This window comes from Pithys albifrons, chromosome 27 (genome assembly GCF_047495875.1).
Source record: "Pithys albifrons albifrons isolate INPA30051 chromosome 27, PitAlb_v1, whole genome shotgun sequence".
NCBI classification, from domain to species: Eukaryota; Metazoa; Chordata; class Aves; order Passeriformes; family Thamnophilidae; genus Pithys; species Pithys albifrons.
In genome coordinates this window covers 1,657,326-1,684,968 of record NC_092484.1, presented here as the reverse complement: position 1 = coordinate 1,684,968, position 27,643 = coordinate 1,657,326, and the positions used below count along the sequence as shown (strand labels likewise).

The 27,643-nt window shown below is 60.0% G+C and overlaps 4 protein-coding genes and 1 non-coding gene across 8 annotated transcripts; 2 read left to right on the top strand and 3 right to left on the bottom strand.

Annotated features, from left to right (window-relative positions):
- Positions 1-934: 934 nt before the first annotated feature.
- On the bottom strand, positions 935-5,208 carry PLPPR3 (phospholipid phosphatase related 3). Of its 2 annotated transcripts, none has more exons than XM_071578277.1 (8): positions 5,094-5,208; positions 4,370-4,511; positions 4,030-4,215; positions 3,754-3,883; positions 3,363-3,558; positions 3,201-3,258; positions 2,773-2,946; positions 935-2,505 (listed from the first exon to the last, which is right to left on the bottom strand). In XM_071578277.1, exons 2-8 carry the CDS (start codon positions 4,442-4,444, stop codon positions 1,234-1,236), a joined length of 2,091 nt encoding a protein of 696 aa, XP_071434378.1. In that variant the 5' UTR covers positions 4,445-4,511; positions 5,094-5,208; the 3' UTR covers positions 935-1,233. The 2 variants fall into 2 exon arrangements, with proteins under 2 accessions (XP_071434378.1, XP_071434377.1); XM_071578276.1 differs by having other exon boundaries at positions 4,370-4,489.
- A 2,422-nt stretch (positions 5,209-7,630) lies between these two features.
- Positions 7,631-9,905, top strand: LOC139683289 (complement factor D-like). Its single transcript, XM_071578278.1, has 5 exons — positions 7,631-7,813; positions 8,021-8,174; positions 8,425-8,569; positions 8,903-9,160; positions 9,418-9,905. The coding sequence occupies exons 1-5, from the start codon at positions 7,747-7,749 to the stop codon at positions 9,589-9,591; spliced, it is 798 nt and encodes a 265-aa protein (XP_071434379.1). The 5' UTR covers positions 7,631-7,746; the 3' UTR covers positions 9,592-9,905.
- A 1,324-nt stretch (positions 9,906-11,229) lies between these two features.
- On the bottom strand, positions 11,230-19,804 carry MED16 (mediator complex subunit 16). Of its 3 annotated transcripts, none has more exons than XM_071578229.1 (15): positions 19,751-19,804; positions 19,218-19,430; positions 18,721-18,828; positions 18,442-18,611; positions 17,309-17,740; positions 16,893-16,998; positions 16,054-16,209; positions 15,511-15,722; positions 15,059-15,265; positions 14,454-14,664; positions 14,134-14,267; positions 13,558-13,750; positions 13,098-13,314; positions 12,650-12,733; positions 11,230-11,859 (listed from the first exon to the last, which is right to left on the bottom strand). In XM_071578229.1, the coding sequence occupies exons 2-15, from the start codon at positions 19,351-19,353 to the stop codon at positions 11,733-11,735; spliced, it is 2,493 nt and encodes an 830-aa protein (XP_071434330.1). In that variant the 5' UTR covers positions 19,354-19,430; positions 19,751-19,804; the 3' UTR covers positions 11,230-11,732. The 3 variants fall into 3 exon arrangements, with proteins under 3 accessions (XP_071434330.1, XP_071434329.1, XP_071434331.1); XM_071578228.1 differs by having other exon boundaries at positions 19,218-19,434; positions 19,751-19,801; XM_071578230.1 differs by lacking the exons at positions 19,218-19,430; positions 19,751-19,804 and having other exon boundaries at positions 18,442-18,625; positions 18,721-18,810.
- A 293-nt stretch (positions 19,805-20,097) lies between these two features.
- Positions 20,098-20,204, top strand: LOC139683346 (U6 spliceosomal RNA). Its single transcript, XR_011699772.1, has one exon. It is a non-coding gene; the product is annotated as a U6 spliceosomal RNA (small nuclear RNA).
- A 781-nt stretch (positions 20,205-20,985) lies between these two features.
- Positions 20,986-27,386, bottom strand: R3HDM4 (R3H domain containing 4). Its single transcript, XM_071578022.1, has 8 exons — positions 27,235-27,386; positions 24,743-24,897; positions 24,493-24,611; positions 23,815-23,938; positions 23,262-23,347; positions 22,187-22,272; positions 21,817-21,872; positions 20,986-21,186 (listed from the first exon to the last, which is right to left on the bottom strand). The coding sequence occupies exons 1-8, from the start codon at positions 27,276-27,278 to the stop codon at positions 21,083-21,085; spliced, it is 774 nt and encodes a 257-aa protein (XP_071434123.1). The 5' UTR covers positions 27,279-27,386; the 3' UTR covers positions 20,986-21,082.
- Between the last annotated feature and the right edge of the window lie 257 nt (positions 27,387-27,643).

Genomic DNA, 27,643 nt, shown 5'->3' with positions numbered 1-27,643 from the left:
CTGGGAGCTCCCGCATCCCCCAGCCCTCGCCAAGGAGGGACGGAGCGCGGTGTCTGTCCCGGTGGCCTTCGCCAGAGGCTCTGGGTCACCTCTCCAGGTCAACCGCACCACGGCTGGACGCAGCATCTCCACAGCCCTTCTGTCGCTGCTGGTTGGCTTTGGAATCTCCCCCGGTTCCCCACCCGAGAGCCTCCCGCAACCCCTCACACCATGAGCTGCTGCCACAATCCTCCCGCTAATCCCGGGTGGCTTTTTCAGCACCGAGTCAGGGTTATGTGGATAATCCATATGTTTGCAAGGCGGAGGCTTTGGGATATCCACTGTTAATCCAATTGGCAGTGGCATTTTGGTGCCATCGGCACAGTGTCCTGTTCCGGGGGCGGGGGCGCGGCTGCCCTGAGCCAGGAGCCCTCGCGGGTGCCGGAGCCTCGGTGCTGTTCTCCCAACCGTGGGACCAACTGCCTACACCCTGCCCAAGGAGCCCAGCCAGGGAACATCCACGTGTTTATTTGCTTTTTGAACCACAGCAGCTCCAGCTGTCGCCCAATGCATTCACAGCCTGAAGACCCCCTTGACCGCCCTAAAACTCAGCCCCAGCTCAGGGCTGCTGCTCCTGGGGCAGAGCTCAGCCCCTGCTGCCCCCTGGGCGCTGTGCCCCTACCCCAATGCCCCCCTCTCCTCCAGCCCCTGCAGTATTTACAGCCTCTGTGTGCCCAGAGCCTGAGCGCTGGGCAGTACTCCCCCTTCCATCCCCCCTCACAGACCAGTGGCACAGGATGGGGGGGTCAATGTCGCAGGACCCCCAGCACCCACAAACCCCCACACGAGCCAGGGCCTGCTGCCCCACACAGCCTCCCCCCCACCAGACCCCTCAATCCAATCCCTCCCAGAGCCCTTCAGCACCATTTGAGTCCCCCCAACCCCCCAACAGACATCCACTTCCAGAGCCAGAATAAAATAACCCCTCGGAAATGTCAGCACCAGTGTTAGAGAGAAAGTCAAAGTGCTTGGAGCTGCACAGCCCTGCAGGCTGTGTGGGGGGAGCAGAGCCCCCCCAGCTGCCCGGGTTGGGAGCAGATGTCTCAGCTGGCTCAGGACAGGCATGGCCGTGCTCTGCCTCCCACTGATGCCAAAGCCAATCCTGTCCTGCTGCTCCCTGCAGAGAGGGGCCCTGGCATAACAGAGCCCCCCGAGCTGGTGCAGGGGCGTGGGGCCCCAGGAAGGCACCAGGGCTCAGTCCTTAAACCTCCGGCCTGCCTGCATTTTCTTGTAGTAGAGGTCCACCTCGCTGTCTGCTTGCCCGTCCCGCTCCGCTGGCTTCCTCCGCAGTGTGGACTCGCGGCTGGTTGTGGCCGTGGCCGTGGCCAGCAGCCCCTCGGGGGGCACATCTCCCCGTTCCCCACCACCCCCTGCCGCCCCTGGGATGGCGGCCAGGCTGCCGTAGCGTGGCTCGTCCTGCTCCATGTCGCTGACAGAAGAACCGGGGGAGACACCGGCGCTCTTGGCTGGGCGGAAGCCACGGAAATCCTTCCCCACCTCACCCAGCTCGTAGGTGTCTGGCCCCTCGGGCCCCTTCGCCCCCGACTTCCACTCCCAGGGCCCGTTGCCAGCAGAGAGGTGGACGACAGGGTGGTGGGGGGCGTGGGCGTCAATGGTGATGATGCTGGAGCTGTCCCGCTCGGAAGGCGAGCGGTACTGCGAGGAGTCGGAGCTGGTGGAGGACGACGACGTCTCTGAGTGCTTGGGGGTGACAGAGACGAGGCTCTGCTGCTTGGACATGGCAATGACCTGCATCAGGCGTGGGGGGTTGGCCACCCGCTGTGCTCCCTTCTCTGCAACCATGACCCACTTGGCCCGCACTGCTGCCCCGCTACTGGCCGGGGCACCAGCACCCGCCTGGCTCTCCTCAGGGATGTGCACCAGCTGTGAGGCGCCTGGCCGGGGCTGGATAAGCACACGGGGCCCCATGGCCGTCCGCTCAGCCGAGCGTGCCTGCACTGTGGGGTACAGAGAGGGGGGCACCTCCTCACTGGGCTCCCCCGTGCTCCGGCCCTGCGCCGCCTCCTCTGCCAGCGTCAAGCTCCGGCCCTCCAGCGACTTCTGCTTCCACTCGGTGATGAGCTGCTTGGAACGGGAGGCGTCCACGGGGACATGGATGGTCATGTGACGCCGCGCAGGGTCATCCATGGAGGGCGTGTTGACGCGGGGCAGGGTGTTGCTGAAGGTCACCATGTTCTCCTTGCCCATGGGGCTGCGGGGGGCCAGCAGGTCCACGTCCACACTGGCCCGCTTCAGGCTGCCCAGTGAGTTCTTCTCCCGCTGCACTGGCCGTGCCACCTCCTCCAACCGCGCCTGCGGGTTCAGCTCGTCGGTGCTCACCGACTTGTTCTGGTGGTACACGGAGTCGTGGCCTCGCTGTGTCAGTGCCCGCAGCGCGTCCTTGGCCGGTGCTGGCACCAGGACTCGCTCCGTCGGGGCACGGAAGTTGCCAACAGCATGGAAAGCCTGTAGGAAAGGAAATTGTATGATCCTGGAATGGTGGGGGTTGGAAGGGACTTTTAAAGGTTTTGTAGTCCAATCCCCCTGCCATAGGCAGGGATGCCTTCCAGCAGACCACCTTCCAAGCCCTGTCCAACCTGGCCTTGAACACTTCCAGGGATGGGGCAGCCACAGCTGCTCTGGAGAGTGTGGGATCAACACGACCCCAGGTACTGTGGCCCTGGCCAGAATTCCCCACCTCCTCCAGCCCAAGGGCAGGACCACCATACACACCAGGTATGCAGCGATGCCGGAGCCGATCAGGAAGCCCACGTAGACGTCAGCGGGGTGGCTGCGGTACTGCGTGATCTGGGTCAGGCCACAGATGCCAGCAGCAATGGCAAAGGCAAAGACAAGGATGGGCTTGAGGAGTTTGGTGCTGTCCGAGATGATGGAATTGAAATACATCTGAGGCAGGAACAGGCGGTAAGTGACGTCCCCTCTGCCAGCCCCAGCCATGCAGAGGTCTTGGGTGCACATGGAACTGAAGGTCCTGCACATGCACACCAGTGTGCACATATGTGTGCATGCACCCACATCCAGCACAGGCACACATGTCAGGCAGAGTTTGGCTGTGCCAGCAGGAGAGGGACACTGGTGCCCATAGCACAGGGCTCATGCTGCCCCAAGCCAGCGTGAGCCAGACAGTGCCAGGAACTCACCGACACGTAGACGGCAGCGAAAGCCGAGAGCGTCGCATGCTGGGATGGGAAGGTCTTCCTGCATGAAGAGGGAATGTGGTTGGAATGGGCAGAATCAGGGGGATAAAACTGGCACAGGGCAGGAGGGTTGGCAGCATGGCAGGGGGCTCCCCTGGCACGTACCTGGCAGAGAGGATAGCATGCTTGTCAGTGCCTGAGCAGATGTCCTGGGTGATGTAGGGGTTGGCATCGCAGGGAGTGCCCAGCAGTGTGTAGTTGGGCTTGCAGACAGTCAGGAAGAAGGGTGCATGGTAGCCAGTGGCCAGCTGGATGACATCTGTCACCAAGGCTGTGGCGCAGAGCCCAAACACATGGACACCTGGGGATGGCAGGAGTGAGACAGGGGGTCACCTCCATCCCACATGGGGCAGCCAGGACCCACCCAGCCCTGGGGCTCCTGCAGGCACTGGGAGGGCCCAGGGTCTGGGTGGGGCCATGCTCCTGCTATGGCAGCCAGGGTGCCCTCATGTCCCCTCCAGCCCTTGGGTCCTGCCCGAGCTGTGGCACAACGTACCCACAAACCTGACGGTGCGGCGCAGGAAGGAGTTGAAGTTGCAGCCGCCGGCATTGATGCTGCCCTCAGCGCCGGCACGGCCCTTCAGCCGGGACTGCAGGCAGTACACCATGCCCTCCCCGACCATGATCTGGGGAGGAACCAGTGGCTCAGGTGGGACTGGGGGGTCTGGGGTGTTGGTAGAGCTGCCTCATGGATGCTGGACACCACCAGACACCAGGACCCCCATCCCCAGCTCTGTCCCGACCCCCTGCAGCGGGATGAGCCCAGACGCACCGAGGCGGCAGGCGCAGCAAAGGCCAGGCTGAGCAGCATGAGCAGCGGGATGAGCTCCTCGTTGGTCTCCACATAGGGCATGGAGAGTGCCCGGTCATGGCACTGGAAGCCCACCTTGGCAGGCTTGAAGAGATCTGTCAGCTCCAGGAAATAGAGCGTCACGATAGAAGAGGCGACGATGGGCAGCTGTGGGGGGAGAACATGGGGACCACCGTGCCCCCAGAGCGATGGCACCACACAGCCCCACCAGGATGGGGCACAGACCCTGACCCACCATGCCAGGGTCCAGGATGGAGCCCCCCCACAGCTCCCACCCTGTGCCCACCCACCCCACACCCACCTCCACGAAGTAGAAGCAGGGCAGGAGCGTCATGCTGTCCTTGGGGGCACGAGCCTTCTCCTTGGGAGGGATCATGGTCCTGGGGCAGGTGCGGGGGGCCCACTGGGCTGTGCCTTGGCCCTGTGGGGGCTGAAGTGTCACCCTATGGTGTGGGGACTGGCACTCCGGGTCACCCCTGGTCACCCCTGGTCACCCTGCTGCCCCTGGCAGCCGCTCACCGAGGGGACACTGCCAGGACTGGGGGTGCCTCGCTTCCCCCAGGGGGACACCCAGCTGAGCCAGAGGCTGTGACAACAGGTGGGGCAGAGGTTCGTCTGTCGCGACGGTGGCCACTACCGCGACAGGCAGCGAGGCTGCTGCGGAGGGAGTGGAGAGGGGGTGTGCCGCCCGCAGAGCCAGGATGGCGATAGGGGTCCCCGGGCCCACCCGGCCCCATTCCCGAGATTGCACCGAGCTCGGGCTGCGAAATGAGGGGGGTCGTCATGGGGATGGAGCGACGGGGGGCAACGGCAGGGGGACAATAACGGGGGGGGGGGGTTGGGTGGGTTGAAATAATGGGGAATTAACCGGGGGTATGACCGGGAGAGCGGAGGCGCAGAGAGGAACCTCCCCCTTCGCAGGGGCCGTGCCGCAGCCGCGGGCGGGGGTCGGGGCCGGGGGCTGGGAAAAGGGTGTCGGGGAAGGGACGAGCGGCCCTTTGTGCCGGTTTGTGCCCCCCACTCACCTCAGCGGCGGCCCCGGGGCGCAGCGGGGAGGGGGGCGCGGTGGCAGGTGGGGGGTCCCCGGGATCCGGGATGCTCCTGCCTCGGCGGAGCGCAGGGAGCGGCGGCTTCCTCCGCACCCGCCTCCTCCTCCTCCTCCTCCTTCTCCTCCTCCTCCCCCGCCCGCCGCTCCCCGCCCCGCCCCGCCGCCCCCGGCCCCTCCCGGGGCGCCAAGTCCCCACCGAGCCCCCATCGAGTCCTCGTCGGGCCAGGGAGGGGGATCTGGGGAGGTCTGAAGGGATCTCGGGAGGTCTGGGGGTGTCGAGGCTAGACAAAGGGCCGGGCGGGGCTGAGGGCAGCAGCGGGAGCGACCTCCCTCCGTGCCGCTCCGCATCACGGACCCTGCCCAGGCACCGAGGGGAGCCGGGGGGTCCTGGAGCCAACCCCCACCGGGGCTCCCTCCACCGCCGGGCCCGTGATCAGCCCTTCCTCCCGTGTGCTGCAGGAGGGAATGTTGACCCCTGACCCGAGGACTCCCTTGCCTTGCAGGGCCCCCTTCCTTGGCCTGGCGCTGCGAGGACCCAAGAGGTGCCGAGGCAGGAGTCTCACAGCATGGGGATGCATGACTGCCAAACCCACCACCCCAGAGCTCTACCAGCTCCCAGCATCTTAGAATCACAATCATAGAATGAACTGGGTTGGAAGAGACCTCAGAGATCATCAAGTCCAACCCTTGATCCAATTCCACCGTGAGCACCAGATCATGGCACTAAGTGCCACATCCAGTGTCATCTTAAAACCTCCAGGGACAGAGAATCCACCACCTCTCTGGGCAGGCCATTCCAATGCCTGGTTACTCTCTCTGGAGTCTTTTGGCTGGGGGGCACCTGCCCTTCCCCTGGCACCCAGGAGCTTTGGGAGGCACTCGGGTCAAATCCCGAACATGTCCTCACCAGGAGCCACAGGGACAGTGCCAGTAGTCACCCTAAGCAGAAGCCTTGTGCCTCCCCAACTGGGACATGAAGAAATGGGTGCAGCTCCCTTTGTTCCCCAGGGACTCCTGGCACCGTTTGGTGGAGGCATCGGCACTCCAACCCCATCTGCCCCTGTCACTCCACCTTCAGTGGATCCTGGCCATGCCCTACCAAGTACCCCACCCCGTAGTCCCTTCCCTGCACCCCACACTCAGCTGCTGCATCCACTCATCCACTCCCCCCCTTCCACCTTCTCCCGGTCCTATCTTGCTTCTGTGTGGCCCCACATGCTGCTCTTGTTCCATTTTTGGCCCTAAGTGGGCAGAAATCTCCTGGCACATTTAACATCTAAATCCTGAATCCCTGGAAGCTGCGATTAAGCCGCTCTCCCTGCGGAAAATCCCCGGCCTGAGCGACGGCCGCAACACCGCGTGCTCTGACCCCCGCCCACCATGTGCCACCACCGCGAGGGGACAGCGGGGACGCAAAGCTGCTCCCACAAAGGGACCCCTGAGTCCCTGGGCATCCCTGCTCTGGTTCCCTCCTCGCCGGTGAGTCTGTTCAGCCGCTGCCGGTGGGTTTGTTGGCGTGGGGGGTCTGGGGGTCATGGGTCGGGGCAACGGAGCGTCTGAGCAACCGGACAAAGGGAGCACGGCAGCTCGGAGCTGCAAAGGCTCGTGGAGCAGGAGGAGAAGGAGGCGGGGTGAGTTCCAGCCTCTCGCCCTGTGTCCCTGCGAGCCCTGCTCGGTCTTGACTGTGCTGGCCGGAGCGTGGCCAGACCCAGCTGTGGGTGGCCACGGTGGCCGGTGGTTGCCCCGGAAAAGGGCGAGGACAGCGTGACCTCGGTCCCAGGCGGGCAGGGAACCCGGTCTTGTCCCCGCGGGGAGCCCCGAGGCGGTGTGAGTGGCTCCGGGAACGAGCCCGGGCGGGGGAGGCGGGCGGCTCCGGAGCTCGGGGACGCGCCGGGACCAGGCGGGATCCGAGGCGGTGGCTCCGCTTAGTGGCACTGGGGAGAAAGGCAGAGGAGACCGGCGCTGCCACGGCCACCGACATCCTCGGCGCGGCCGTCACTGGCGCCCCTGCTGCCTCCACTGACACCCCGGATACGGCCCCTGTCGCTGCCATCACCTCTCCAACAACTGCCCCCGAGGGGCAGGGGTGTTCCCCGAGGTGCTGACTCCGATGTTCTTGTCAGTCCAAGGGCAAAACCAGGGGATGCTTTTATATCCCTCTGCACCCACCAGGGTGTATCCCTGGCAGCCAGCATTCACCAGGAGTGACCCCCTTCACGCCTGGCGGGGGTCCCTGGTCCGGGTTGAGGGATGGAATGTGCCAGGAGCCTTCATATGCCAAGAGCCCGAACTTTTTCTGCATTGAAAACCCCGGTGCAGAAATCCCCGGCGGCGGGTGCCAGGCCCAGCAGCTGGGACGGGCTGTTTCCTCCTCCCTCCCTGTTTATGCCGGGAACTCTTGACCCCTTTTATAAGCTGAATATTTCAAAACACTCGGCCCACGCTGTGTAAACTCCCCTCGCTCCACCCGCCTCCCCCTTCCTGCCCCCCCGCTGTCCCAAACTGGACATAAAAGCGAGTCCCAGCCCCAGCCCTGGGTGAGCAGCATTCGCCCCCCAGTCCCTGTGCACCCCAAAACCCCCGCACACCCCCCCAGGTGGGCAGAGGCACTGCCGGACTCCTCTGCAGCCATGGGGCCGAGTCCTGCTCCTGTGCTTGTCCTTGTGCTGCTGCTGCTGCTCGGGGCCACAGTGAACGGTGAGTGCACCTCCTTGAACCCCGGGATGGGGACAGGGCAGTGATGTCCCCAGCACGAGGGAGTTCCTGCCCAGCCCCCCAGTTCCTGCCTCCACCTGTAGCCAGGTGCTGGCACAGTCCACAGGGAGGGGTGCAGGAAGCTCAGCAAGAGACCTTGGGAATGACACTGCCCCGTGCCCTTCAGCTGATTTGGCCTCTCTCCTGCAGGACAGCCCCGGGGACGGATCCTGGGGGGCTATGAGGCCAAGCCCCACCTGAAGCCATACATGGCCTCGCTGCAGCTGGATGGGCAGCACGTCTGTGGGGGCTTCCTCATCGCCGAGCAGTGGGTGCTGAGTGCTGCCCACTGCACTGAGGACACGTGAGTGTGGGGGGTCACTGCACAGCTACTCCATGCTGGAGGGGCTGCTGGGCTCGGGCCAAACCCCACTACATAGCCCTGACCCTGGTGTCAGACCGTGGGGCTTAGGTCTCCCCTGAAGTGAAGGCTGGGCAGGGGCTGCAAGAGTGACAGGTAACCCTGGAGGGCTCTCTGGCCCCCTCCAGCACCATTTCCATGGCTGGGGGCAGCGACATGCCCAGCTCTGTCCAACACTCTGACTCTCTTCCAGGGATGGCAAACTCTTCCAGGTACTGCTGGGTGCCCACTCTCTCACAGAGCCGGAGCCCCACAAACGCCTGTACCGGGTGCGTGCCCAGTTCCCCCACCCCGGCAGCAACATCCACAACAACAAGGACGACCTCCTCCTCCTCCAGGTGAGTTGGGGGCCACGGGGACACCTCTCCTCATTCTTGCAAATCCTGCTGTCCCTTGGGACCCTGTTGGGTCACTGATGGAGGCCAGAGGAAACCCTCAAGGTCAGCCTGGGCCTGATTCCCCTGTCCCTCCTTCCCTGTCCTATGCATCCAAACACCTCCTTCTTCCATGTGGCTCCAACTCTGGTCTCCAGCTGCATCCTGGGGTTCTGGTCAGGAGACAAAGCCCTGAGTGTGACCAAGCCTGGAGTGTTGGGCCTGGGTTTGCCACACCCTGCTGGACTGTGGGCATAGCTGTCCCCCTGACCCAGGTCCCCTCTCACTTGGTGGCAGCTGGAAGAGAAAGCGGAGCTGAACACAGACGTGCAGGTGCTGCCGTTCCAGCGGGAGGACAGCGACGTGCCACCCGACACGATGTGTGAGGTGGCAGGGTGGGGCACCACCAGCCACAGTGGCCGCCGGCCAGACAGGCTGCAGCAGGTGGAGCGGCCGGTGATCAGCCGCTACGTCTGCAACCACCGCACGCGCCACGATGGCACCATCACCAACAACATGATGTGCACCGACTCCCGCAGGAAGGACACCTGCAAGGTACCACTTGCCTGCCAGGAGCCATGGCCAGACCCATGGGCTGGGGCTGCCAACCCCACTGGGAGAACTGGGAGAGGGCAAGGGGGGAGAATTCCCACAGCCTAGGGGAAGCCATGGGTGGCAGCCCACAGGGTGAGGGGGCTCCTTGACCTGTGCAGGGCAGCTCACAAGAGCCTGGAGACAGAAAGGAGGGGTGGGAACAGTGCTTGGGCATCCCAGTGAACCCTTGGCCATGCTGACAAGCCTTGGTCTTGCAGGGAGACTCTGGTGGCCCCCTGGTCTGTGGAGGGGTGGCCGAGGGGGTGCTCACAGCCGGCTCCCGTGTCTGCGGCAACTACAAGAAACCGGCCATCTACACCCGCATCGCCCCGTACGCAGCCTGGATCGACAGTGTCATGGCCTCTGCAGATGGGGAGGGGGACACTCGCTGAGGGGACCCCACGGACCTGCTCCATGCCATGGCTTGCTGCTGCCAGCACAGTCAGAGCACCCACACTGCCACCCAGCTGCGCACCAGGGGCTCCCACTGCCGCCTATCCCGCTCCTGGAGTGTCGCCCCACGCCAGGAGGAAGACTGGGCCAGGGGACAGCGAGGACACGGGAAAGGGGGTTCCCTGGCCCCCTACTTGCAAAGCACAGGGCCCAGCTGGGGGAAGGTGGGGGTCACAATCCCCCACAGGCTTTGCTGAAGGTGCCCAAAAATGCTGCCTGCGACCACTGCAATAAAAGTGATGATTCTTGCAGAGCTGCTCGTTTGGGGGTTCTGTGCAGGAGCCCCTCACTGAGGGGAGAGGCACATGGGGTGGGAGATGGGTTAAGCCATTGGGGACCACATGGCATTGGGTAGGAGCAGGGGACACATCCTGTGGTGTGGCTGCAATAAGGTCCGTAGCCAGGACCTCCTGCAGGATCATTGTGTGAACATTTGGGAAAGCAGAATCTGTCCTCTCTTGATACGGCAGCAGTGGCTCTGCTCCTACACAGGGATCTGTTTTTGGGACCCAGCAGGGCTCTCACTGGATCCCTCTTGTCCCAGGAGCTGAGGGGCAGAGTGAGGTACACTCCCATCTTCCCACCACAACCCTGGTCCTTGTCCCGTGTCCTCCACACAGAACTCCACTCTCCCACTCCCCAGTGCTTGGAAGAAGCAGGTCCAAGGCACAAGGGATGGGAGCAGGGCAGCAGCATGGCCCAGGGCACTGGCAGACCTTTCCAGCCCTGTCCTGGGAGCTCCGTGGAGGACACGGGACATGAATGTCTGTCACCCTGCTCCGTCCTCCTGCTGTGCTGCTGCTCCCTGTTCCCAATCAAACGTTAAATAACCCCAAACCTGTTCTCTGAGAAAAAGCAGCTCACAAAGGGCCTGAGCTGAGTTTTACTTACAGGGGAAAAGAGCCTTAACAAAGTAGTTTCCTAATTAGCCTTTTGATAGTCTTTAATTACCAGCAGAATAGCAAGGCACAGAGCTCTGTACAGCTCTGTACAGTGAAACATTGGCTGGAGTCGAGGAATGAGCTCTCTGCCACCAGCTCATTCTTAGTAATGATGAAAATGCAGTTCCAGAGGGAAAGGAATGTACAAAAATCAGCTCATTCCTTCCCTTGAAGGGTCTGTGAGGACATGGAATTGCCTGGCTGGGATGCAGCACAGCAGGAGGCTCCAGGCTCTCCTCCCTAAGAACTGAAGGACCCTTGGGAACAGAGCAGGCCCAAGTCACCCACTTGACCCCCAAAGGGTTGGGGTTCCACAGGGACAGCCACACTGGCACCGTGAGCTTGTGATTTCCTGCCCAATGCAGCCAAGGGAGCACAAAAGTCTTAACAGGAATGCTCCTCCTCCTACATGCTCAAGTGTCCAGCTTTGCCTGAAGCTGGAGATTTATATAACCCCAAGGATTTGATGTTCTCTCCTCGTGTGTTCATAAGGACCTGGCAGAACCTTGAAAACATCCACTTCCCCTTCCCCTGGCAGTTCATTTCCCAACAGATGCACTGGGTGCTCTCCCATGGCTCTGCTGCCCCAGCCCTGCACTGGGTGGCCACGTCACACCACAGAAACAAACCACATGGTTCTGTACAAAATTAAGGGAATTTTTATTTACAACAGCAAGAGCCAAAGGGAGGGTTCACTCCAGGAAGCAGCACTTGTGTTCCTGCTGTGATCCCACAGGGGGCAGCTCCCTTCCGAGGGGTAGATCTGCTCAGGGATCAGGAGTGCCCAGCACTTCTCAAGCAGCCAGAAGGACAGGATGGGCATGAGATACCAGATGTTTGTTCCCTTCACCTGGGATCTTGTTCCCGCTCAGCCACCACATCACCTCTCTTTGCCCAGAGAGCTCCACTAGCACAGCTCTGACCCCCTCCCAGGCCCCAGATGATGGGGAAACCTTTGGCATTCCCTTCCAGCTCTTCCCTGGAAAAGAAGAGCTCTCTCCACTCTGTTTTCCAGCACAGCTCAACAAGGCAGAGCAGCAGCAGCTTTTCCAGGAGAGGAGCTGCAGTGCCCTTGTCCCGACACCTCTGTAGAGGGAGTCCCACACAGCTCTTGGGCCCCACTGTGCCCCAGGAAGGGCTCAGGAGTAGCTGAGGGGCATCTTCCTCCATAGTCCCCCACACAAGCAGTTCTTGATCCAGCGCTGCTCCCACTGCTTCACTGCTGTCACCTTGTTGGGCGACTTCAGCATCGTAACACAGCCACACCTGGGGGGACACAGGGGGTGCAACCAGCCTGGGGGGGGCCTGAAAAGCCAGCACTGCTGGGGTGCTGCACAGATCATGCAAGGGTCTGGGGATCTGTGGGGGAAAACGGCTCCTGTCATCTGCAGGTGACTCTTGAGAGCACTGAAACCAGCTGAAACCAGCGAGCAACATCCCACTGAGGGCCCTCCTGGAGCTGGAGACGGAGCCTGGCGCAGAATAGCCCCAGCTGCTGTTTACACATGAAACAGCCGACAGTCATCTCACAAAAATGATGTGCTACAGAGGCTTTCTATTAAACCCAGTAATTAAAGCTAATTCAATCACATGACTAGATGGATGTTTGTTCCCTGAGCCATTATCCTGAAATCCAGGCTCTCCCATGAGGGTGGATGAGGAGAGGAAGGAACACACGCCTGCGTGGAAAGACGACCCCAAACTGGGAGCATTGGTGCTGGATGGTTCCTCCCCTCAGCCTTGCTCTGAGCACACAGAAGCTTTAAGGACCAGCACTGCAGATCTGGGAATCATATAAAGGAGTCACTATAGAGACTCCTCCAGGCATGATTCTGACCCCGCTGACCAGATTGATAATTTAAGAACTTGATCTGATCCCTCTGACTTTTAACCCATGGGACAGGTCACAGCGATGACACTCTGACAGTGCCCTGAGTGTCCCAGGCTGGGGACACCTTAACCATAACTATTACTCAGAGAGCTCCTGAAGGACACCCAGAGCAGTCTTGAACCTTGCCTGAGCCCCGCTGCCCTGTGCAGTGACAACATCACTTACCTGGTACAGGACTTGCACTCCTCCGTCGGGTACGCGCCCAGGTGCAGCCGCCTCAGGTGGTCAATTTTGGGCTGTCCAGGGGCCCTGGGGAAGGAGAACAGGACTTTTCCAGAATGTCATTTTCCACAAGCTGCTCCCAGGTCAGAGAGCTGCATTTCAGTGACCAACATGGCAGAGGCTCTGCTCGCCCAGTGCCATGGGATTTGTGGACACAATGACATCAATCAATCACAAACCAGCGGGTTTTTCCAGTATTTTTCCAGTTTTGCAGTACTTCAAATTCCCAGACCAATACAAGTTGACAAATGGATTTGAGCAGAGAGGACAAACTGCTCTTGGGTCAAATCAACAAGAGGACAAGCCAAACCCCCAGGCGTCCCAAACCAGAGAGACCCAAATGCCTCCAACGCTCCTCACCACAGCACCCACTCATTCCACGTGTCTGTACCTGACAAAGGCATCGAACTGGGAAGAGACAGTGTGGCCAACGAGACCAGGAGCCTTCCCAAACTGCAGCCGGACCAGCTGCTTGTTCTGCAGCTTGCTGATGATGCCATCGTTGATGGGCAGCCAGTCGATGTTGGGAATGAGCAGCTGGCTGGGCAGGAGGCAGCACTCGTCAATCAGGGCATCATCAGGCTCAGTGATGTGATTTTCCTCACGACCTGTGTGGAAAATGAAACAAACAACCAGCATGACTTTTACAGTTTTGCTTCAGAGCTCCAGAGAGCTGTGTGCAGCCTTTTCCTGCACTGCCAACTCAGTCCGGAAAACAATAACCTTGGCAGCTGCACTTGCCCTTTCCAAACACGCCAGACCCCCCTTGGAGTCACGTCCCACAGTCACTCCTCGCACGCACCAGCCCCACCGAGGCAGGAATTGCTGTGCAGGGAACCAGTCACACTCACAGCACAGCCAGAGCTTGGTCAGGAGCCGGAAGAGCAGGGACATGCTGTCCTGGGTGTCGGAGGTGGCCGTGTACACAGGGAGGCAGCTTGGCTTCAGCAGCCCCCAGATGCGGATCACCACCATCAGCTCCCGGAACATGCCCAGGGACGCGCCGTCGCGCAGGAAGCTGTGCCCGGGGCGCACCGGGGAGCCCTGCAGCAGGACAATGGCACAGGTGGGGTCACACCTGCCTGAGCCTCTGCTCTGCACCCACACAGCTCCTGTTTCCAGCAGCACACACCTTGCAGCATCTGCTGCCAGGAGTGTGGGAGACTGGAGGTGTCACCCAAAGATGCAGAGCTGCATCAGGAGTTTCTCCGAGTCCTGCAGGTTCTGCACAGCCAGTCACTGCGTCAACAGCCCCCAGTGGGCACGGGAAGGGCCATTCTGTAATTCTGCTGTTCCCTGCACTACTCCCCAGTGCCCTCCCACACCTGACAGGGACATGTGCTCCTATGTGCCCTGGCTAAAGCCTCCCAACACTATTTACGGGTGTTTGTGCCCCCTTGGTCTGTTTCTGGGGCTCCAGGCCTCACCTGGTTGGGAAGGCTGGCCAGGAGATAGAGCACAAAATCCCCCACCCACTGGATGAGCTGCTGCAGGGACTGCAATGTTGTCATCTCCAGGACAAACTCTTCTGTCTTGAGGTTGATCATCACCTTGTCAATGTCTGGAACAGAAGAAAGACATCACCTGGCTCGGGAAGATGGATACAAACCTCATCCCCTCCCCATGGTGGTCACCCTTCTCCTCCTCCTCAAACCCAGGAGACTATGACACTTCATAGTGGACCATGGGGAACGATTCAATCCCAAACACCAGGAAGGCAGTGTGGGATGCTATGAGCAGTCAGTACCTACATCGGTGATCTTGGAGCAGATCTCGGTGAGCCGGTCCCCGGGGCTCTTGTCTGGGGTGTTGAGGAAGTGAGGGCGCAGCAGCGACTTGAGGGTGCAGCTGATGGCAATGAGGAAGAGCTTGGCATGGTAGTCACAGACACGGGCGATGGTGCTGGAGGAGAGCTTGCACAGCGACGCCTTCATGGCAACAATGCGTGTGGAGAGGACCTGAGTGATGGGGAAACAAAGGAAAATGCACATTAGCATAAGCTCATTAAAGCTGCTGCTGCTGCTGCTTTATTCTCTGCTCTCCCTTTCTGCCACAGGAGTGACAGGAATAGTGAACACTGTGTTGGGCATGTACAAACTGTGCTGCTGTTCCCAGAATCTGCCAAAAATAGACTTCAGCATCTCATCCGAGGTCTCCTACAGGTAGAGACCCGTTGATGTCAGTGAAAGCAAACACTGCTAACATGGAGGCCCATCCCAGCTCTAGCACTACCTGAACTAGGCACTCAAGCCCTGTGTCTCCTGAGAAGTGGCACTGGCTGCTCCCCTGTCCCAGTCCCTGAGCCCTCCCATGCCCACCCTTGGAGTGAGCCCAGAGCTCCTGCCCACCAACCTGCTGCAGGGCTGCATTCTGGCGCATGTACTCTTCGTGCAGCTTCTCCACCAGGTTCTGGACCATGCTGGGCTGCACGTGGAGCAGGATGTCCCACCAGTCATAGCCAGTCACCATGCAGTACTCCAATAGGAACAGCAAGTGCCGCAGGGACATGTTCATGTCCAGCACGTGCCCCATGGAGGGGGAGATGCGGAGCATGCTCAGCTGAAGGAGGAGGCAAAGGAAAACTGGCATCAGGAAGGGGTTTGAAAAACATCCCACAAAGCTACAACACAACACAGGGCCAAATGCAGCTCACTCCTGACTCAGCAACAATTCCTGCAGTGATGGGGTACATCCCTTCCCATTTAACACATATCACACAGCTGAAATTTCCAGCATTTTCTGAGCAATCCATCGTCACTCAGAGAGCCTGGATGAGAACTAACCCAGCTGTAAGAGACACCAACCTTCCCGTGACTATCCACACCAGCCAGGGCCAGTGAGGTCCAGGAGAGCTGCATGGCCTTGAAGTGCACCAAGGGCCCCGCAGTGCGTGGGCGTTTGAGGGACGGCTCATCCACGGGGCGCTGCGAGGAGGAGCCATAGAACACGGCCATCATCTGCAGGGACAGCCGGTGCACGATGTGCACACTGCCATCGTGGAAAGCCAAGGCCAGGCCTGGGGACAGGAGACAACCAAGGCTGAGACAGTGGCTCCTCCCAGTACAGCACAGCCCTTGCCCGGAGCTGTGGCCACCATGCAGGTCCATGTGGCAACAAGGAGCAGCCAAAGAGCCAGGGGCTCCCAGACCCCACGTCAGTGTTTCACAGAGATATGCCTCTTCCCAGGGAAACACAATGGGATGGCTGGGAAAACACCATGTCTTTGAAAGTTTTCCATAAGCATTCCATGTGCTCTGCTCCTGTACTTCAGCAACAGCTCAAAAAACATAGGTGAAGTTTTGGACAAAAGTCATGTGTTTAGGAAAAGGACAACAGGAGTTCCTTACCCAACCCAGGGAAGAATTTGGTGTCATTGGCCACCTTCAGATCCGTGTTGGTCAGGGAGATTGGCAGCTTTGGCAGTGCCACGGCTGACACCCGGTCCAGGTCGTTGGTGGCAGACAGGATCCGCCACTTCAGGATCATGGGCTGCTTGTCTCCCACTTGGGAAAAGAAGCGAGACATCTGTCCCTAAGAGATCAAATCCACACACACCCCAACCAAGCAGGATCAAGCAGGACCAAGCCAGGTGTGTGTTTCTACACACACACCCCAACCAAGCAGGATCACAGACAAGGCACTTCATTCCACTAGACCAGTACATTTCCTATAGATTTCTCATACGTTTCCCTTGTATTTCCCTAATGTTTTTCTGAATTATACAAACAACTTGTTTTGTCATATCTCCTGATAGAAGGCTCTTCTGACAGTGATTACAGAGTCCTTATACAAAATAATCCTTTGTATTTCACCAAACAAACTGCTTCCATTGATTCTGTTCAATCTGAGATCAGGTGGAGCCCAGACTGCATGGGCAGGGGATTAATCCAGCTCCACTGCCCAATCCTGGTCCTCTGGGAGGCTTTGCTCACAGCAGGAAGGGTGGCTGCACAGCAAAACATAGAAAATGTCTTTTATAAAGTGAAACTAACAACCAAACCACTTCCTGGAAACAGCAAGTTGCTGCCTACAACGCAAAAAGACAAAGTGGAGCATGTGACTGAGAACACCTGAAAATAAATAGGTGATTCTGGATAATCCCATATATAACAAATGTGACAAGTTGTCCTGCCTTTCCCCTCAGGCCAGGTTTCTGTTCTTTACAGCACCTGGTGCAGACACTCACCCACAGGTGAGATTTGCTGGAAGATGTTGTTGACAGGCAGGCCCTCCTTCCGCAGGGACCAGCACTCCACGATGCTGTTGTTTTGGTTGGAAGCACAAAGCAGCACCTGCAGAACACAGCCCCACACATGAGCATCACAAGAGCCAGGGCACTGCCCCAGCCATTCCCACTCTCTGTTCCCAGGGTCCTGCTCCCAGTCAGGTCATGCTCCACCAGCAAAAAGCAGAGGATGGAATCAGGGGGAGGTAACAGTGAGGTCCCTAATTCCATATGCACCAAAATGGCCACCAGAAATGCCAAGGGCATTGCAGGACATGCTGGTCACCTCCAGAGCTGATGGGGAAGCCAAGGTGAAGCAAACAGCTGTCTCCTTGCTCCTCATCTAACTCCCACCTGCCTTAAGAGCAGCTGCTCACCTGCTCCGACATGTCCCGAGCCAGGAATTTGAGGTGGGTGATGGCCGGGTACTTGTCCTTGCGCGCGGGGTCTGTGGTGCAGCGCATGAACAGCGACGGCAGGATCTCGGTGTCGATCTTGCACTTCTCGTTCACCACACTGACACAGACCTTGTAGAACTGCACGGGGGAGGTGCTGCTGCCATCAGACGTGGCCACCACGATGTTTCCCCCGCCCGTGAAGGCAACGTCGGCCAAGGCCACGCGGCAGCGGAGGCGGCACAGGCTCTCGGTGGCCGTCAGCACCTGCCCATTGGGCTTGAGGAGGGACACGGTGACCAGCCCACTGATGGTCACAGCGATCCAGCCCTCCATGGGCTTCCCACCAAACAGCGTCAGCGACGGAGAGAACTTCACCCTGGAAAACTTCTCGCCAAAGTTTGATGCTCCAGACTGTAACAAAGGGCAACAAAACCAAGGCATTTGCATCCAAAATCGACAGCACTTCACACCTGCAGAGCTCTCCTCATGGGAGACCAGCAGGATTTCTGGAGGACACCATAGGAGTTCAAGAAAACAGGAGAAAAGTTGTGCTCAGCAGCTTTGGGCTTTTGGAGTCTGCAGAGTCACACATGTTTCCAAACAAGGAGATCATCTCTACATGGGTCCTGTTCCCAAATTCCCAGATCAAACCTCAGCACCTTGAACACATTTACTCTGAATTACCACTGGTAAGGAAAGAACTGCTCTATCTCCATGTTCCAGCCCAGAACTGAGGCACCAGACCAAAGGAGACACTTTTAAAGCACCAACAGAAACAAGGCTCTAAAGCCCGTTGGAATTCAGCTGGAATTAGGAATCTGACTTTACTCTTTGACAAAAAAACCCTACTAGACTTGCCCAAGGCCATGACAGAGCTCAGGGCAGACAGGACAGGCAGGATCCTGAGTCCTTTGTCAAGACATGAGCCAGGGTTCCAACCCAGATCCCCCCTGGAGCTGGGACAAACCTTCTCTATCAGTGCTCTAGCCCAGTTCCCCCCTAGTGCTGGGACAAACCTTCTCCACCAACAATCCAGCTTGGATCTACTCTGGATGTGGTAAAAACCTCCACCAGCATTCCAGCCCCAGTTTCCCCCCGGTGCTGGGACAAACCTTCTCCACGTGCAGTGCCAGCTTGACACCGTTGTGCAGCCAGGACAGGGCCACCACTGGGTCCCCCTCCACCATGCTGCCCACCGTGTTCTCCCAGCTGTTGGCCAGGTGATCTGTCATGCTCCAGCACTTGATGTGGCCATCAGCATCTGCTGAGAGCAGCCTGGAGCCTGGGACAGCAGCACTGTGTGAGAACAGGGGAAACAGCCCAACACCCCCTGAGGAATCGCCCTCCATTGCTTTGGGACACAGGGACAAGGAGGAGGGATCCCAGCTCACCTGACTGATCCCACTCCAAACACGTGATGACTTCAGTGTGACCAGAGTTCACAGAGTAGACGTCCCATGGGTGCTCAGTGTCAATGATATGGACCATGTGGGTGAGATCTGAAGGGACAGAGAGGTGACTCCCTGACCCCCCTCACCAGTATCAGTTCTGAGCACACAGAGCCTCAGCTGACACATGGAAAGATATAAAATACTTCATCTATAAATTACTTCAGGCACGATAACAACTGTGCTGGGAACTCAGTGAGGGGCCAGACAGCGACATGGAGCTGGTCCTGGTTTAGGGGAACAAGCAGGGAACAAACACCCCCCCATCAAATGCTGCCAGAGGTCGAGGGATGGGACGAAAAGCAGGAGCAGCGTTCCCTGGCGCTGTCAGGGGGCAGGGCAGAGCTCCGTCCGCCCGGCCCAGCGGACCGTGAACTCGCCCAAGAGCGCACCGGGCGCTTCCAGGAGAGGTTTCCCAGCCCAGCACGGGCACACGGTACCTTTTTCCTCCTCATTGCGGAGGTCAGTGGTGAAGGCGATGAGGTTGCGGCAGGACCAGGCACACACGAGGGGAATGGAGGGGCAGTGGTTGCTCTTGGGCTTCTTCTCCCACTCGCACACGTAGGCCAGGTCCATCCCGGCGGTCCGGCCCCGGACGGGACCGGGAACACGGCACAGGGACACGGGGCGGGGGACACGGGACAGGCTCGGTCCTGCCTGGGGGCAACACACGGCCCGTCACACCGACCGCCCCCGCGGGCACGGGCACGGCCCGCAGGGACCCCAATCCCAGGGGAATGGGGGGTGTACGTGAGGGAGGGGGGAGAGGGGGGGCGCGGTCCCTGCGACACCGGCGCACCGGGAGACGGCCCGGTGGCACCGGGAGGAGTCAGAGTGGGCGGCCCGTGGGGGCAACCGATCCCAGGGAGGGCGGGGAACGCGGAGGAGGGTCCTGGGGTGGACACAGGTCCCAAAGGGTACCGGAGGGGGGAGGAGGGTACCGAGATGGGGATCCCGGATCGGCCGCACTCACCGGCGCCGGCCGCCTCCCGCCGTTCCCCAGGACCCCGCCCCGCGCCTGCGCCGCTTTCCGCGCTCAGGCAGCGCCGAGGACACCCCGGGGTGGGCGGGGCCGACCGGCCAGCCTACCAGAGTAATTTGCATGAATATCTACCCAGAACCCACCGCGGCAGCGAATTAAACTTGCGAGTTTGGAATATTCTGGCGAATTCCAAAGACAGAGAGGCGGTGCAAGACTGGGAAAAACAGGAGAAGCTTTAAAGGCCTTGATCTCCGTTGTGTGCTTCCCTTTTAGTCACCCTATCCTTAGTATTCTTAAATCCTGAGGCTTTAAATACCACGGTGAGCACTCCTTGGTTCGTGCTCGCTTCGGCAGCACATATACTAAAATTGGAACGATACAGAGAAGATTAGCATGGCCCCTGCGCAAGGATGACACGCAAATTCGTGAAGCGTTCCATATTTTTTGAGACCTGCCCCCACCACCCTTTTGCCAGCCGTACCAAAGGAGACCCCCCACGACCCCTCGCACTTCTGCCCAGCCCTCCCATTCCCGTCGCCACGCAAGAGACTGAGCCAGAGTGGGGGAGCACCGTGTTTATTGTTCCTGAATGAACCCACACCCAAGCCACACCAGCAAAAGAGGCATGAGGGGCTCCCTGGGGGTCCCCACGGTTATTGGCAGTCAATGTCTTCTCAGACCAGAACAACCTGCAAAGACCTCCGGGGCACACCCTGGGAGCAGCTTGCAAGCATGTGCTGGGGACACGGGGGACACAGAGAGCCCCAGAAACTGCCCCACCTGCCCCCATGGCAGTTGTGAGCAAGCCCTGAGGGGGGCTGCACCCCCCAGCACACACACACACACATGTAAATATACACACACATGATAAAAAACACAGGCTATATTACACTTAAAAACAGCCCCGTGGTGCAGGCAGGGCACAGGGAGCCCCCCTGGACACACCCCTGGGCTGTGGGCGCCGGAACGCGGCAGCCCCCGGGCTCTTCCGCCAGCTCAGTGATGGCTCAGCAGCCGCTGGGAGCTGTTTCACCGCAGAAAAATCTGGACCGAAATCACCCCACGAGCGTCAGCACCAGAGGGGGAGTTGGCCCCGCCTGATTATTTTTAAAAACACCTGGCTTATAAATAGACACACAAACAGTTCCAGGAGGGCAGTGCAAGGAGCAGGGCGGGCAAGAGACACCTGCTCCGCACCCGCACCAGCCTCAGCACGCCGAGGGATACGGCCACTCTGCTCCTGGAGCAGGGAAGGGCCAAGGGTCTGCAGGGCTGGGGGAGGCCGGGAGCAGACAAAGGAGGAGCAGGGCAGCCCTCGGGGCATCAGCTCATCTGCCCCAGGTAGTCTGAGAGAAGCAGCTCGGGGGGCAGGAACACGCGGTGTTTGTTGCTCACTTTCATCTGACGTTTCCCTTCGATGTCGGAACCTGGAGGGGAGGAGGGGAGCAGTCAGCAAACTCCTGTCCCCCTGCTACACGGCACTCCCAGCCCAGCCACCTCCCTCCACTCCTCCCTGGGGCTTCTGCAGATCGAAGGCTCCCTGTGCTCTGTGTCCCCCATCCCCAGCCACCTCCACGCGTCCCTGTCGGCACCACAGGCTCACTCTTTGGCACCAGTGCTCTCATGCTGTTTTTTTCCCACAGGCAGCTCCAGAGGGATGCAGCCTGGTGCCTCTCCTCTCCTGCCTTGGCAACAAAACCTTCTGGGGACACTCAGGACGGGGTGCAAGCATGGCTGCTCCCTAGGAGGAGGCAGCAGCCACAGGAGAGGGAGGAGCCCTAAAAGCAGCCCCTCACTTTGGGCCACCCAAACTCCCCAAGCAGAGCTAGGCCTGGCTATCCCTCTGGGTGCTGCCATCCACCACCAGTGCTGGTGACCATGGCCAGAGCTGCTGAGGGAGGCCCAGGAAGCAGGGCAGGGGGGTGGGGGGTTATCTGTGAGCCCCAGTGCAAGGTGGGGCCAGGAGAAAAAGGCTGAGCTGGAGAGGAGAGATAGGGATGGAGAGGGAAGGGGAAAACAAAATCAAAACCAAAAACAAGCAGAAACAAGGTTCTTACTGGCAGAGACGAGATCCATGTACTGGCAGAGGGCGTGCAGCAGGAGCCGCTCAAAGCTGGGGGAGATGGGGACAGGGTTAGAGCTGACATGCCTCTGACCAGTGTGTCCCACATGTTGCCCTGCCCTCAACCCTCCCAGGGACCCACATAGCAGATGGGGAGCACAAAGTGCCAAAAGCCTCTGTGCAGGGATTCCCAGGTGCATCCCTTCCCCAGGGCTCCATGGAGACCAGACCAGGTGGGTGTCCCCAGATGGAGACCTGAGCCTGGTTGAGAGGACACCAAGGGGGTCTCAGAGCCCCTCAGCAGCCCGGGGCAGGCCTGGGTCACAGTGAACTCCAGAGCTCAGGATCCTGAGCTGGGGCAATACCTGTTGTCCATCAGTGCTGTGTAGACGGAGTGGGGGGTGACAGAGAAGAAGGCCAGCAGCTCCTCCTCCAGCCCCTCCAGTGTCCCCTGTAAGGAGAGGCAAGGGTCTCAGCAAGGAGAGGACTGTGCTGGGGACAACCACAGCACAATGGGGCCTCTGACTCCCCAGAAGTTACAGCGAGGAGCTCCCAGGCTGTGACCTGGGTGGGAGACAGTGGGAAGGCACAGGGCCAAGAGTCATCTCAACTTTCCCACCCTGAGGCAGGAAAGGATCTGTCCCTGCCAACTCCACATTCTGTGTGCCAAGGGCTGGCACTGTCCCTCTTGTTCAGAGCAGCCAGGGGAGCCTCATGCCTCCTGACACAAGGCAGCACTCTGCAGCTCTCTGGAGCACTGTGACCCTGGAGACGAACAGCAGGTGCAACTCATTTGAGGACAAACAAGTAGAAGTCAGTGGGCAGGAGGAGCCCAGGCTGCATTTAGAGGCTCTAATTAGTACCAGGAAAACAAACAGAGCAGCAAAACAGCCCCACTGAGCAGAGGGAGCAGGGAGCCAGCACCCCGGGGGCCAGCAGAGGCAATGTCTGGGCAGGCAGCATAGGGAACACATGGCAATCCAGCTCCCCAGCCCACTCACCAGTCCCCATCCTGCTCAGCAGCTTGTTCACTTTTACCCCTTTCAAAATGCATTGGAGTTTTCCCAAATAGCCTTTGTGTGGGCCACTATGAAGACCCCAAACACTTCCTTGCTGTCCCCGTGCACAAACATGCTGGGTTCACCTGTCACCTGCTGCTCATTGCACAGAGACTGGGAAACAACCACTGAAAAAAAGTCCCATTAACTGCCAGAAAAATCTGAACTGAGCCAGGAAAACTCATCTGCTGGGAGCAGGATGTCTGTCCGCAACCAGCCACCACAGCGGGGTCACACAAGGACTGAGGCACATTCCCAGGAGCTGCTGTGAAATTTGGCACCGCCCTGGCTCAGCACCCACGCACGAGGCCAGGGCACAGCCCTGGGGATATGGCTGTGGAGGAAGCCCTGCCTGCAGCTGCCCTGGGACACCCCCACTCACCATGGGGATCCGGCCCCGCTTCAGGGTGGAACGCAGGCGGCGGCTGATGCGCTGGAAACACTCCTGGGGTGTGTAGGCTGGGAGCTCTGGAGCGACAGAGAGAAGGGAGGAGGGACTTGGACACAGCTCACAGCACCTGCAGGATGGCTCTGGCTGCACTGTCACCTCTCAGGAAGACCCAGTGTCCCCCAGCCACCTTAGGGAACCCTGGCTGGCCACTCCCTTGCACAGTCATCCCCTGACCAGCAATGTCCTTGCCAGCATAGGAGCATTTGGGGTACAGGGATTTGGGGGTGTGCCATCAGGGGATGGCTGCTGGGCCTGTCACCTCAGCCACTCCTGACTCCCACAAACCCTCCCGGGTCCACGTGGGGTCTGTGGGCATAACACTCCCAATACTACAATCAGGGGGTGGGCTCAGGCATCCCCCTGCCCCACCATAAACAGATGATGCGGGAAGTGGGTTCAGCCCTTGGGGAAGGTCACCCTTCCCAAAGTGTACACAAGGAAGGAAAGGGAGGGGCTGTCCCCACCCAGCATCCCCTCCCAGCACCTTTCCACTTGTCTTCATTCTTGACAGGCAGCTTCCTCCTGTGCTTCTTCCTGGCCTCCTCTTCCAGGTAGAGCAGAACCCGCTCCTGCTCTTCTCCCGACCGGTTCATGAAGTCATTCCAGATCTGACAACAGAAGCCATCAGGCCCCATTGCAGAGGTGTGTGGGGAGTACCTGGCAGTGCATGGTCACCCAAAGTCCCCCTCCCAGCACCCTGCAAACTCCCCTCCTCACCCACCCAGCCCCAGGGAAGGCTCCAAGCAACACAACAGGGAGGGGGCACATTTCAAAACACCTGTTTACAGGGCCAGCATCACAATGGTGTGAGGCAACAGGGGGTTTGGCAAGTGGCCTGTGCTGGAGGAAGTGCTGCAGCTCACCCAGCACCTGTCACTCCAAAGGCACAGCTCTCCATGAGAGGATCTGCCTGGAGATCCCCCACCCCACAGGCTGCAGGACAGGCGGCCCCAAGATCTCATTGCCCCCAGGCACATGCTGAGGCAGCTGGGCACCAAGCACACAGATCCCAGCCCTGACACCAGACCAGGCAGAGCCTGCGGTACAGCAGCTCAGGCCAGAAGACAGAGGGTTCCTCAGGATGGAGGAGCAAGGTAAAGGCACCACGTGCCATGCCAGGGCCCTCCCAGTGAGTTCCAGGCTGGCAGGTGGCCATGCTCACCTCCACATAGGTCTCGTTGTTACAGGCCTCAGTGAAGATGCTGGGGGTGGCAGAGTGGTCAAGCTCTCCCTCGTCACTCCCGCAGTCATCTTGCTCCAGAAGTGTCATCAGGTAGCGAGCTGAGGGCAAGAGCAAACTCTGAGAGGGGAAATCACACCTGCAGAGAGAGCCTTTGCCCCCAGTACACCCCTGCTTGCCACCTGAAAGGTTTCTACCTACCCTGGGGAAGAGACCCTGCCCCAGTCCTTACTGTTCTCCAGCCTCTGGAGGCTCTTGCGGCCCTTGGCCCTCGGGATGAGGTCAGAGTTGCGGATGGCCTTGTTGATGTAATACTGCTTCCGCTTGGACGGGGAAAACCGCTTGGATGGGGAGTCCTCCAGCGGGGGCAGGCAGTCCTCGATCCTCCTGGAGGGACATGGCGGAGGGGATGAGCCCACCTGAGACCCCCAGGCAGAGAGCAGTGCAAGGACAGGGGGCTGGACAGGGAGAGCTCATGTTGGGGGCAATTGAGAGGCAGAGCATCAGCCACCAGGTTCCTGCAACTATCATTGCATCCTCCCACCGGGTCTGTTCCCCCTTGGGTCACTGCTGGCTCAGAGGGCTGGCTCTGCTCAAAGCAGCAGCACATCAGCATTGGCCATGCTGGGTAATTAACCTGGGTAACTAACCCCACCAGCACACGAAGCAAAACAGGATCCAATCCTGCCAGGCTCTCACAGCACCTTGTGCTGTGAAGCCACTGGCACCTCCCCAGTGCAGCAGGAACATCACCCTGGGTGGCACCCAAAAGCATTTGGCCTCTGTTTACAACAATTCCATGGTCAGGGCATTAGTCATAAGCATAACTTAGGAACGACCACAAACTGAAACAATTTTTTGTGAAAAAGAAACCAAGTAATGAGCGAGCAGCTTGCTGGGTGTTGAACACAACCACTCAGGTTTCAAAGTTCACTAAACACCAGAAACAGGAAGTTTCACTGCCTTCACTTGTTCTCTGCCCACTTATGAAGGAGCTTCCCCTCGGGGTTTTATGGCTTTCCTTTAGAGCAGCATAAGGAAGGTAAAAAAACCAACAGCCCCAAAACAACTCCCCAGGATTGTCCATCCACAGGTGACCACTGCTCCCACTGTCACAGCAGGACCACAGCCTCACCCCTTCCACAGTGTCATGTGCCCCCCAGGCACAGCTGTCCCCACTGTGTCCCCTTCCTTCCAGCACCCCAGGGCTCAGGCAGCACTGGTGGCCCTGCAATCAGGCCCTGACAGAGCTGCCCTGGGCATGGGGCAGAACAGGCTGTGCCATCTGATTGTAGCCTGGGCCAGCAGCCAGCTGCTTGTCTATGCCAAAACCTTGATTTTTTTTTTCCCCTTCCCCTGGACTGGGGCAGTGACTGAGCCTTGGCTGCTGAAGGGGTAAAAAAAACAACCACCCCCTTCCAGCTGGAGAGAAAACAGGGCAGAGGTGAGCTTGGAAGAAATAAAAAAGGACACAGGTAACCAAGTGATGATCAAAGGACGGGTGGGGAGTGGTAACCTAACCCAGGACAGCAAGTGGGCAAGGCTGGCAGATCGAGTTTTGATACAAAGGAGGTTTAAAAAATAAAAGAATAAACAGAGGGAGTCACCTTACGCCGGCCCCAGCTCAGGTTTGAGTACACAGCTGCGAGCCCGGCGCTGCCTGGAGCCGTCACAGCTCACTGGCACAGCCCGGGAAAGAGCCCTCCAAAGAGGGGGGTCCAGGCACCACGATGCCAACATTTATCCAGTTATTACAGGGCAGAGCAGCAGAGTGAGAGGGGTTTGTCACCCTCCTCCTCCTCTTCTGCTGGAGGCAAAAAGAGATGATAAAAATGAGTGTCAGCAGGGCAGGAGCACTCCCGGGGCTGTGGGGACCCCCCAAGCCACATGGCTGGGAGTGAAACGGGCTGAGCCACACACAACTCTCTCTCCCCGAAGCCTCTTCGTGGCTGCCCTGGCACTGGGCACTGCCACGTCTGCCCTGGCACTGCCGCCTCCGCCCAGCACCGACCTGGAGGCTCACAGGGGACAGTGACCTGAGGACGGTGACCTCGGGACGGCGCCAACAGGAGCGAGCAGCTGGTGTGGGACAAGCTCCGGTGACCTCAGAACCAGGTCCAAGGCGGCTCGGCCACGCCGAGGGGAGACCCCAGGGGAGGGATCCCAGCAGAACTCATTCCCTGGGGACAGAGCAATCCCTGACTCCAGGGAGACGGGCCCGGCAGCTCCAGGGTCACCGGAGCACTGACAGTTCTGCGCGGCTTCCCCTCCACTTCCCATTCCCAGTGCAGCCTCTCGGTCCCTGCTGGGGGGTTTCTAACCTGTCCCTGTTATTTATCCTTTAGCAGCAGGGCACGGCACCGACACGCACAGCTGAAGCCACCGCGGGACAGCCACGGACTGTCAGGGACCGCCAGGGATACCCCACAAAGCTCCCGTGTCCCGGTACCCCGGCCAGCAGCGGGGAACCCGGCCCGGCCCCCCAGCCTCGGTGACCCGGAGCACCGTGACCTCGGCGAGGTAAACACTAATTAGCTGATTATCCCGCTCCCGGGCTGCGCTCCGACACGGCCGCCCCGGGCGGAGGCGCTGGGGACGGGCTGTCCCGGGAGGCGTCGCCGCCGCTGCACGGGCCGGGCCGCACCGACAGCCCCGGGGGGAGCTCCGGGTGGGCCCTCCCGGCACCGCCGCCCCCCGACCCGCCCGGCCCAGGCCCGCACTCACGGGAACGGCTCCTCGGGGCCCGCCCCGCCCCGCAGCACCACCATGGCCCGCTCCGCCCGGGCCCGGCACCGGCACCGGCACCGGGACTTCCCTCCGCCTCCGCCTCCCCGGGCCCGCTCCGGCGGCACCGGGCCCGGCCCCGCCCGCGGGAAGTGACGTCAGGGGGGCGACACTCCGTGAGCCCCGCCCGGGGAGACCGGAGGGGGCAGGGCACGGCGGGGAGCCCCTGGAACCGGGACAAGGCGGCGGCTGGACCTCGCTAGTCCCGGATAACCCGCCATAACCCCGCGTTAAACCCCATTACCACCCTCAATACAACCCCCCGTGGGTCCCCCTCTGTTAGCCTCTGCTAAACCCCGCTAAATCCTCATTACCACCACCCCCCCCCCCCCCGCGTAGACCCCCCGTT